The following is an 11,811-nucleotide window of genomic DNA, read 5'->3' as shown; positions in this document are numbered from 1 at the left end:
CACCTGATTCATAGTGATGCCTTGTGGTACATACATGTTTTACTCCAGGCACTTTTGAAAACACAGGGTCTTGATACAAGAGGCCATTTAAGCCAGAGCCAGGGGGAATCCCTCCCTGAAGGAGCCACTGTGCTCTGCTGGGCTGGCCTCAAACCACACCAGGTAACATCTCTGAGGCTGCAATGGCAATTTCTGCTATGCACCTTGTGTTACCTGGATTCAAACCAGTGCAAATTGAGAGGCAAAACCCCTCACCAAACTCAGGGGCAGAGTCCCAAAGTCCAGCTCCAAACAGGAGATCCAACAAGATCCACTGCAAAGCCTGCCCTGCTGCAGCCCTGCAGAACCAGCAGCTCCAGCCCAGGAGTGGAGAGGGGGTCTGAGCACAGCCCAAGGCTGGGAGATGCCGATGGGAGTCAGCTAAGAGGAGGGACAGAGCCTCTGACACCGACCTGAGGGACTCAGAGTGTGTGGGACCTGCAAGCCTGCTCCTGAAACGTGGCTCCTCCATGCACTGAAACCTCCAGGAGCCCAAGGCAGGAGCAGCACTCCAGGCAGGGCTCCATCCCCCCAGCACACCCACCCACACATCAGCATCCAGGCACCTTGGACTACAGAGAACTACATCCTGACCAGTTATTTTCTCTCTTTCTAAAGGCAGCTGCAGACTGATAAATGTCCTCATGAAAGAGAGTGGAGGGGGATTTACAGCAGCCTTTTAACTTCAGGCTTTCAGACCTGCTCCCATGGCTCCCAAGAAGCTGAACTATGAGTGCTCTCTATGAATGTTCTCTCCCTTGCTCAGACCTCGTGCAAAGTCTTTCTGCCAGGGGCAATAGGGGAGACAGTGGGAGAGAGCAACCCCACAAAAATGGGACATGCTAATGAAGATACTGACAGAGCGGGACACCACCACTGAGTGCTGCAAAGAGAATTTACATAATGTTACTCTAACAGTTCAGTAAAAATGGCATCAGTAAAAGGAGGCTTTCAAGAAAGAAGTTACCCCCAAACACTCAGGGAGTGCAACTGAGAGAGTTTCTGTTAGTTTCGTTTTGTTACATAAATCACCATTGTTATTATTCTTATTATTATTATTATTTCTTACTTACGATGTTAAAAGAGCAGGAGGATACTTGAAACAAAAGGCTGTGCATGCACAATACCCACACAAATAAATTCCAGTGAACCACCCTAGCACCAGGCACGGTGCCTTTCCCTGCCCACTGAGCTGAGCCCTCCCTTTAGGAGGAGTAGGGGAATTCATCACCAAATATACAGTATATTCTCATGGAATGATACCAGGAAACAATACTAACAGGAGTCTGAACGTGTCCTTCACGTCATAGCAATCTACTGTTTAACTCGGCAGAAAAGACAGTGAGGAAATAAAAGCTCAATTCACCCAGCCTGAGATCAAAACTGTCATGGCAATATTGGCAGGTTAGACCCTGATTCTTTAAATAGTACATTGCCTTTGTTAAACAAAAGTCATTCTTTTATTACATAATAGAGATTATAAATAAATGTAAAGTGTGCATGCAGTCAACTGCATATTATACAAGCAATATCTATGTTAATAATTGCTTTCTTTGGCAGGCCAGAATCCAGCTGGACATGCAATATTTACATATCAAAATCCTTGTTGTGTTCAAGTCATATTGGATGCAAGTGAAAATATATATGTATATATATTTACCGTATACACACACATTTATATATATATATATGTATAAAGGTATATATACACCTCTGCATATATACTGTATACATATATACACATAGGTATATGCTAAAAGTGGATTTCATCTTTTTCAGATTCAGGTGATGCAGGCCTTGAAACACTAAAAATATCCTGACAGGGTATCTGGGGAGGGGACTGGGGTGATAAATGAGACTTGGGGGAAGAGAGCTGGGACACGTTCTTTTCAGACAATATTTTTAAAATTTCTGCCACCTGCTTCTCAAGGGCAGCCATCCTACTGCTTAGCAGCTGGATATCTTCTTTGAGTTCGTGCTTGACTTCCTGCAGCGTGGTTTGTAAGGCCTGCTCAGGAATGGGGTAGAAAGGACACCTAGCATCCGCCTGGATGGGGCTGTGCTCCAGGGGGCTGCGAGTCTCACCAGCTTTATCCAAGCGAAGGTCACTTTTTGTTATTCCACTGTCACAAGAGTCTGTTTTCCTCAGCGGGTTTTTATTTACACCGTTCTCCGAGTCGTTGGACTTGGGGTCGTCGGACAGCAACCCCATGGACTCGGCCTTTGTGACGTTGTTCCAGTCCTCCTTCTTCTCCTCGTGGGCGCCCATGGTGTTCTTCAGCCGCAGCCAGCCCTTCCCGTTCCCGTTTTTCATCCGCATGGGGCTGTTCACTTTGAGGCATTTCTGCTCCCCGTTTGCGTTTGGCTTGAGCTCCATCACGTCGCGGTTGTTCTGCTTGACGGCCTCGCTGGTTTTCATGTAGGCCAGGGTGGTCTGGATGGGCGTGATCTGGGACACGGTGACCACGCTGGTGCCCGTGATGGAGGCCCCGTTCTGCACGCTCCTGCTTTCCACCTGCAGCTGGTTCCGCTCGGGGTCGATGTGGGTCGAGCCTTGGTTGCGCATCTCCTTCTGCTGCTTGAATTTCTGGAAGAGTTTCCGCACAGGGTGGTCCACAGGGATGCTCAGGGTCACCTCGTTCTTCTGGCGCAGGCGCTCCTCTTCCTCCTTCTTGACATCGCTGATCTTCCTGAAAATGATCTGTGGGGGATAAATCCACAACAGAGTCAGGAACCAAAGGATATCGCATGAAATTATTAATTTGAGATGGATAAAAAGTCTTGAGAACAGCCATTTCTCTTTATTCTTAACTATGATCTTCCTTTCCATCTTAATTTTTTGTAGTGAATTCAAATGGAGCTGATCAAGACACAGCAACCTCAAGGTTAACCACTACAGATAGGTTATGTACACACACACACACACACACACACACACACACACACTTTTTTAACAGGATACATTAAAAGTGGGTTTCACCTTTCTTCTTGATGCAGAAGATACTACTACTTGAAGAACTAAAAATATCCTGACACCAACAGGAGGAAAGAAACTGAACAAAGAGAAGAAAGCCGTTGACAAAGAACCCAAATACTCTGATGCCAACCTACCCATTACTCACACTCATACCTGCTCTGTCACTATCTTTAGTACAGATCAAAAGGAAACAGTAATTCAGCAGGGACTACACAGCTGCAAGATCAATTCAATGTACACACCCTTCCAGAGGCTGGAAAATCCCAGTTTGCTCAATACTTTTTGGTTCTGCTGTCAGGATTAGGGTTTTTAGGAGTGTTGGAGGGTGCAGTTATGTTCCTCATGGGCCACGTGTGTGGCTTCACACACTTTTTAAGTGTTTACTACAGAATTAGTATGTCTAATATGTGTAAATGAACTGGAAGCACCATGGAGAAGCAGCGTAACAGGCCTGTGTGTGGCTCTAAATCCCAGCAATATCCACCATCTCATCATGCCATGCCATTTAATGCTGAGTTATTTCACCCAGCAGCATGTCTCAGGCTGCTACAGAAAAAAGAATTTGAGCCTCAAGCTGAGGGAGGATCCACAGAGCAAAATCTTTTTGTTGATTTTCTGCATGTTACTCATATGATTTTTTTTTTACTTTTTATTTTTAGGTTCATCCAGTTTTCTTGAATGTGGGACTGGGAATCTGGGAAACTGGTTCTCTGTTTGACAACACTGTGAAAAGCAGCCTGTGATTAAATACAAATATGGACTGTGAAGGGATAGTGTGGTAAGAAAAGGAAAACAAAGCCCTTGAAATACACAAATAAAACCCTGTGTCAGTCAGCTGTAGGCTTTTGAAATATCAACATGAGTATCCATATTTGACAATCTATTTACTTTCAAGTCTCACATCTTCAGAAGTCATCAGAGAAGTGCCACTATGGCTACAGATCCTTCACTGCATGAATCTGGGATGAGCTGGACTTCAAAGCTTCATTAGAGAGCTTTCAAATGCAGCAGATATCTCCTTGCCTGCTGCTGATAGACACAGCTGCTTATAATAATTCGGTTAACTCGCTTATTAGAAGCCCAGTTAAAAAAATATAAACAAAAGCAAGGGACAAACATGGAAGTTGCTTTAATCTGACTACTCTGACCTAGATGCAGTGACACATTCCCTCATTTGGAGGCTCCCCTTCATTAGCAGCTGCCCTCATGGAGCTACTCTCTCTCTTTCTCTCTCTCCCCCTCTCAGGCCACTCTCGAGAGCAAACAATGGCAAGAGAAACTGCCCTTGATTCAAAATCGAGTGATCACATTTAATTGAAGCCACGCTCTCTAATGGCACATTTGGAAGGTGGGCTGTGTGTGGTGTTTTGTTTGTGCCCCTCTTGCCCCAGAGGGCAGTGCAGCTCCTCTGGCAGAAGATGCATCGGTGAAAGCGACCAGCTGCAAGGATGTGTCCCCAAGGGGTGTCTCAGGGGACACGGCTGGTCCCTCTGCTGGTGTCCCTGTTTGGCTGTGCTGCTCTGCCTTGTGCCGAGTCCCTGAAAACATCTGCAGTGGGGAAAACATCCTCTACCTAATGCTGTAAAAGGTTGTGTAGGGACAGGACAAAGGGGGGATGACTTTAAAATGAGAGTAGGTTTAGACTGGCTGCTAGGAAGAAATTACTTATTGTGAGGGTGGTGAGGCACTGACACAGGTTGACCAGAGAAGCTGTGGCTGCCCCATCCCTGGCAGTGTTCCTGGCCAGGTTGGATGGGGCTTGGAGCAACCTGGGATAGGGGAAGATGTCCCTGCCCACAGCAGGGGGTTGGAAATGGATGATCTTTAAAAGTCCCTTTCAACCCAAACCATTCTATGTTTCCATGATCCCCCTGCTTTGTGGCACAGCCTGTGCCAGGCAGCTGCTGTCCAGAGGCAGTGGCGGATGCTGAAGGGAGGCAGCTCCAGCAGCCTGGCACTGGATGTGCCATTGGGAAAGGCAGGAGGCAACTCTGACAACTTCTGTCCTACTGCATGTTTACAATAACACAATGACAACGAGGACCACAGCAGCAATTTCTGATTCCTCTCCCAAAGCTTGCACTTCACTGAAAATTACCTTCACCTTCCTTTCTCCCCCAGTCCAATCTTGGCTCTTTTGTCCCTCTTCTAGACTCAGTTCAAACCTTCCCCAGACAGAGGTTATCTCCCTGCACAGAATATAATTACCAGTGACTGCTGCTGCTGGGTTTGGCAGAAGAAAAGCAAAAACCTCTTTAATCTGACACCACCTTTGCCTCATACTCCTGAAGTGTGTCCTTATAAAAGTCAGGAAATGACTGTGAAGCTTTTTGCCCCAGAACCACTTGTCCAGGTGTCATTTGGATGGATTAAGCCCGGTGGCAGGGGGGTCTGAGCCTGAGTGCTGCTGTGACTCAGAGCAAACACTTTGGGAACAGGAGAAAAGGATGGTGGCCAAGGTGGTAAATGCCATCAGATACACGATGTAAATCTGCTCTGTGAGGCCAAGGACCCACTCACCACTCACAGCCATGAGCTTTACCCTCCTTTATCCCCATGCAGTGGAGAAGACACACACCCAAAGCCCTGCTGTCACCTCCTCAGAACATGTTCTCTCAGCTTCTTGCAGGACACAAGAGCTCTTCAATGAGTTATTTCCCTTTCCTTCTCTTGGGACAGAAAATACTCCAGCCTGGAATGGTTCTGGGCAGCTCCTTTGAAGAATCAGATCTGCCACGTGCTGATTAGTGCAGAAAAGGCCCAGGGACTCAGAAATCCAGGGGTTAGCTGAGAGTCAAGGATTCAGGACTGATCTACCTCAGTGGAGCCCTATTTCCAGTGGAGCAAAGGTGGGCTGATGCACAGCCCTGAGCCCACTCCCCCCTTGGCTTTCTCATGGAACCTGTATGTGTTCAGAGCTGTTTGTTATTTTCTTTTTCACTCTGAAATGCAAAACCAAGCAGACCCTTACAGCCCAGCTGACCCTGTGGGATAATGGCACTTTGGATGGAGACTGAGGTGTTGATCCTCACTCTCCCACTGAACTACTCTGCCAAGGAAATCATTTCATGGAGAATCCCCCCTCTTCCTTCCCCTCAACGTAGGAAGATGCACACCTAGCACAGCAAGGATCTAGTTTTGGTCAGCAGTACTTGAGACCAGCAGAACATGTACAAGTAAAAGAAAAGAAAGATCTTACACAGACAAAGAACTGAAAAAAAAACAAGAACAAAAAAAACAAAAAAAACCCCCCAAAAAACAAACAAAACAAAACAAAACAAACAAACAAACAAACAAAACCCAAAAACAAAACAAAAAAAAAGTGAATTCTAACACTAACAGAGCAATAGTTATTTTCATTACCAATTTTTTCCATATTAGGAGATTTTTCATGTGGCTGGATTTAATCTGCTTCCAGATTGGTTTAAACTAAACCAGAATAGTTAAAATGTGTTTACATTTACAAACGTTTACATGGAAACTTAATTCTATTAATGTCTAATAACTTTAACCAGATTTTTTTTCTTTATAAATAAGAACTGAAAAACATCTCATGCAATCTGACATTTCCCTGAGATTGGGAGAGCATTATTTTGAAATCTTAAATTGGATGAGCTATTTCATTTGTCCCTGACCTTCTCAGAGAAGTTACACATAGGCCTGCCCAAATACATGTCCCAAGAGCAATTTTCAGACAATTTTCAGAAGAGTTAATCAGAAGAAGCTGAATTGAGTATGTATAGAGTATCTCAAAGAGTAAAGCGCCACACTCCTGTCTCACACCAAGTTCTAAATTCATTAATGTAACAGACCTTAGGTGCAGGACTCCATTTCCTTTATGGATCACATTTTGAAAGACTCTTCCATGTGGCAGAAATTTGTCCCATGGGACCAGGTTCCTGGGTTTCTTTTAGTGTATTTATTTTGGGAAGAAAGGGCAACAGAGATGACATTAATTACTGAGCTGGCAAAGATGAAGCAGAAGTTAACTGACATTCAGCCATGGGGACTGAAATACTCAAGTTATTTATGAGGCAGGCACAGAGGAAAAAACAGCAATTTGAGATTCTCCATCTGATCTCAACCTCAGGCTCCTTTCCCTCCCTTCCATCCAAGAGGTAACTCATGTGAGTGTGAACTCTGTCCCTTCCAAAGGGGAACCTTGCCACAGGTACTGGCAATGGATGTGTCATTGCTGGAGCAGCTCCTGTGAGGTGCCAGCTTCTATAACCAGCCCCAAAACCAAGTGCAGACGAGGGCAGCAGCAATGAGGAGTCAGGGAGGCAGCTCAAAGCTGAGACACACACACTGAATTAAAGAGTAAAGCTGTGGCCTTTTCAGGTGCTTTGAAATGCATCCCTTGTCTGCTGTCTTTTTCTGTAGCAGTACTGTGGAAATCATCCCTCCATGACCTTGCTCCATACAGGAGATCTGCACAAAGATCCCTTAATAAGTGACTCCAAGGCAGGGACGTGCAGGGATTACAGAACTGGTAAAAGTCTTGAAGAATTAGAGTGAGTTCAAAAAAAGTGGCAGGTATTTGACCAGAGATCATCCTGTCCTGTGCCTGAACATCCCATGCTGTTGTTAGTGGTGCTCAAGGTGTGCCTGCTCCTCTCCACAGAAACCCACAGAAAGGGACAGCCACAGATCCAAAGGGAACACAGTTGTCATGGTGATGTATGCAGGCGTGTGCCCTGACTGTGGGGGAGAGAGGGAAGGAGGGAGGGAGAGCCACACAAAGCCATCAAAAAGCAAAGATTTTCACAGTGTGAAGACCCTGTCCTGGGAGAATTGGTTTAACTCAGCTCACTGGACATTTCTGCAGCAGGAACACCACACTTCAGTCCCCACAGCTACATCCACTCAGTAACCACAGGTCACTCTCATTAAAGCACAGACCAGGCTGATGGCAGTCCTGATCATCTCTTGAAAGTTTGTTTCAGGGGCAATTATCTTGTCTGATTCAATGTCTCGTAGAAGCCTCATCCCCCTTGCATCTGATTATTCACAACCCAAAGTATTTGTCCACATCCCTGTATTTTTGTTCCTATTTATTACAGCAACTTCTTAGAAGGCATCTGAGATCAGTCAGACAGGAATCATAGAATCATAGAATCATTAAGGTTGCAATCAAGATCAAGTCTGAACCAGGTTAATAAATTTGAAGAAATAGAGGGCTCTTTTTAACCTGGTCCCATCTGACAGCACAGGTCCAGAGCTGTATGTGAAAACACTGGAGATGGAGCAAGTGGAATGAGCAAAGTGATTTGGAGCTTCCCAAGTGATGGAGGCAGGGAAATGAACCCTTCCTTGAACCACACTGCAGAGCTGGCAGCTGGACTGCAGTTGGCTGAGACCCACCCAGCAGCTCCTCCACCAGCTTTCAGATCCAACCAGAAGGATTTGGGCTGGTTCACCTTCTCCAGAAATGTCTAATTCCCATACAAAAAGGAAATTAGAGTGTCCTCACAAGGTGCGTTGTTTTGGCACTCTTTTATATAAGCCTTTTTGACTTTTTTGGGGTTTTTATTGGAAATAGGAGAGCTGCCTTCCCTTGCCTCCTGGGCCTGAAATTACACAAGCTTAGCTGAAGCTGGCAAATTATTTTAAAAGTTTTAAGTGTATAACCAATATCCAATACTGCAATAACACAGATCTCATTTTCTTTGGAAATAATGCTACAAGGCTGTACAACATAAATTTCCATAAAGATGTCTGCAAAAAATACTATTAATTTTCACATCTTGGAGTGCACTGTACAACAGTAATTTCCATTTTTGTCATGCTAATGTGGAAGGCAGATTTATGTCAGATCCAGGATTAAGACACAGGATACCCCAGCGCAGACATGTGTGCTATTTCCTGCTCCTGAAAATACATAATGCATAAATACATTTCCTGCCCCATAAAATACACCCAATTTCCAGAGCACAGACACTCGGAACGGGGCTCACCTACAAAGCCTCTGTCTGCATCTGAACTCACCCTCCAGGAGCCCTGCACAGCGCAGGGAGGAAGACAAAGGCACTTGGAAGGTGTGAGTCACTTCACCTGCAGCTGGATGTTAAAGCAGGTCAGACAAGCTGTACCCTGAGCTGCCTGCTTGTCTCTGTGTCTGCACAGGGAGCTCCGTGCCCGTCGCCTCTGTGCAGACACCCTCCACGGATGGTGGGGAGGGAGGATTCAAATCCCCACCTCTGGCAGTGCAAATGTCAGGGTTTGGTGCAGAGCGTATAAAAAAGCCTCCTGTGGTTATTCTGTGTGTGTTCTGCACCCTTCATCTGGTGCTGGTTTTATTTCCACCCCAGCTCCTGGCTGGGATGAATTCCCCACAACCTCAGGGCACAGCCAGTCCTTACAGACACACTTTATTCTTCCAAAAGCTGCAGAGGGAGGACAAGCCATGACTGCCCGGGAGGACCTGCCAGACTGGTGGCTCTCAGTGAGAGCTTGTGGGAAATCACATGGAGCAAATGGATGAAGCACCCGCAGGGAAAGGAATGCCACCCCTTCCCCCTTATTCTCACTACACTTCCCAGGAAAACCTTCAATGCCCTTCCCACAGCCCCTGGGAAACTGGAGACCACCTGAGATGTGTCTGCTCTGCACACCCACCCTTTGCACTGCAAAGCTCATCCCCCTCCAGGTGCTGCAGGACAGATCCTGCTTGGATCATTCCCACCTCTGGCACCCAGCACTGCCCAACCCAGCAAACCCTTCCCAGGCCTCTGCTCTGATGGGTTCATGGGGGTCTGGGATGCCTCACCCCTCACTTCTTGAGGATTGGTCCCCTCTAGGAGCCTTCAGCTGTCAAAACAGGGCATATCTGGGATCCTCTTTTCTGATATTCTGAAAACTAGGCCAGTCAAACCCAATTCCTAATGTATAACCCTTGGTGAAAAGGCTTGCTCCAAAATGAACGTGTTTTTAAAATCTAGGCAGGTCCCAGAGAACAAGGCTCACTATTAATACTTGATGTTAAAATGCTTTTAAATCTTATTTTTCAGATTTCATTTTTTCAGAAAGCTCCCAAGACACTACTAATACCTGATGCTAAAATGCCTTTAAATCTTATTTTTCAGATATTATATTTTTTAAAACCCAAAAAACTTCCATTATATTAAAAAATCTTTCTTTTTTTTGTTTACATTAATTAAAATGCAAATTTAAGAAGTCAAACTATGAAAGACTAGATAGAAATGGATTAATAGGAAATGACCCCACACAAGCTTTTAGGCTGCTTCCCCTAATTCACTCCTGCAAATCTCCATAAACTCTTCGCTCACTTCATTAATCTGCACTCCAAGGATGCAGAGTAGATGGTTTGAAATGATGGCTTTATTGTTCTTCTGCTCTGTACGCTCCTCAGATAGCTCCACTTTGATGTGAAATTCAGCCTCAAAAACAAACTGCTCTAACAACTCTTTTAATTGCTCTCCAGTAAATTCCCCTTAATCCTCCTGTCCCAGGAACTGTTTTGTGTTAAACCACTGCTCCATCTGTGTGTGAGAAAGGAATCACTGTCCTTGGCCGTGCAGTGAAAATGACTGACTGCTGAGCAATTAGTTAATCTCCAGGATAGGGATGTCTCACTAAACAGTCTTTCATGCTGGATTTTGGAGGAAAAGAAGATTTCTGCAGGTTAGTCTTCCAGCTGCTTGAAAGAAACAGTAAATAATAGCCTTTCTGCAAGTTTCCATTGATCCTGACTTCACAGACACAGCAACATGCTACAGCAAAAGCTTCCTACCAAGCACATTTTAATTTTGCTTTGGAGAAACTGTATTCACATCCATTCTTCCTAAGCAACAACTGAATTGACCTGCAAAAGATGTGAAGATTTCCAATCCAAGTTACAAAGTCATGTCACTTCAAGGAAATGAGAATTATTTCCACAATGCTAAAAAATCCCTTTTAAGGGATATTTAGTGGCATTTTATGTGCAAGAGGTTCATTCTTTCATGATGACTTAATAAAGATCTTTGTCCCCCAAGCTGCTCATCAAAAGAAAAATCAGGACATGTAATGAGGGAGACACCCTTCAGAAGAGCACAACAACAGACAATAACTGATTTCCAAAGTCCAGAAATTCCATCATCTCTTTACTGCTTGTCCTACTGTTTATAAATTGATTACTGTAGGTCAAATTTTAATCTGGTTCCATTTCATGTTCGCAATCAATTCTCACAGCACCTGAGAACTCTTGCAGAGAGACATCTGTGCGTGCTGGCAGCCAATTAGGCTGATCTGCATTTGTGAAAAAGCATGAATATTAAGAAGAAAGTGGTTGAGAGTTTGACCCATCCACTTCATACTTGGAATGGACCTGAAGTCATCCTGGTTTCATTTAAAACACGTCTGGATGGAAGAAGAAAGAGGAGAGAAGCAGGCAGAGATCCAGGTCTCATTTGTCACATCCCCAGAGCATCGTGGCCGAACACACAGAGCACCAGGCTGGGATTCACAGGGATGGATTATCCTGCTGGCCTGACCTTCAGCCAAGGGGGAAGTCCTGCACAAATCACTCTGCTTCTTCATGTCTCCATCTCCCCCAGTGTAACAGGATAATAACACTGCCCTCATTTCCCCAATTAACTGGAAATCCCTCTGTCACTGCTAACTATTTACAACTGAGAGACTGAGACCCATGGCTGACAGCAGAGAGAGGTCACTGTGCTGGCCTGTTGCCAAAACTGAGGCAGTTCATTAAAAAAAAAAAAAAAAGTCACAGAAAAAATGCACATAGGTGTCCTCAGGGTTTCAGCTCAAGATCAAGGGCCCAGGGCACTGCT

General features: G+C 45.1%; 1 protein-coding gene across 1 annotated transcript in view; it reads right to left on the bottom strand.

Annotated features, from left to right (window-relative positions):
* Positions 1-1,024: 1,024 nt before the first annotated feature.
* Positions 1,025-11,811, bottom strand: part of KCNH5 (potassium voltage-gated channel subfamily H member 5) — a 147,099-nt gene continuing 136,312 nt past the window's right edge. Inside the window, exon 11 of the mRNA XM_039733062.1 lies at positions 1,025-2,740. Within this exon, the coding sequence (XP_039588996.1) occupies positions 1,793-2,740 (948 nt within the window). The 3' untranslated portion in view covers positions 1,025-1,792. The remainder of the gene's footprint in view (positions 2,741-11,811) is intronic.

Source organism: Passer montanus, unplaced genomic scaffold (genome assembly GCF_014805655.1).
Source record: "Passer montanus isolate IOZ18808 unplaced genomic scaffold, ASM1480565v1 scaffold82, whole genome shotgun sequence".
Taxonomy (NCBI): domain Eukaryota; kingdom Metazoa; phylum Chordata; class Aves; order Passeriformes; family Passeridae; genus Passer; species Passer montanus.
The sequence above is the reverse complement of the archived record's forward strand: the minus strand, read 5'-3'. Positions and strand labels throughout refer to the sequence as shown.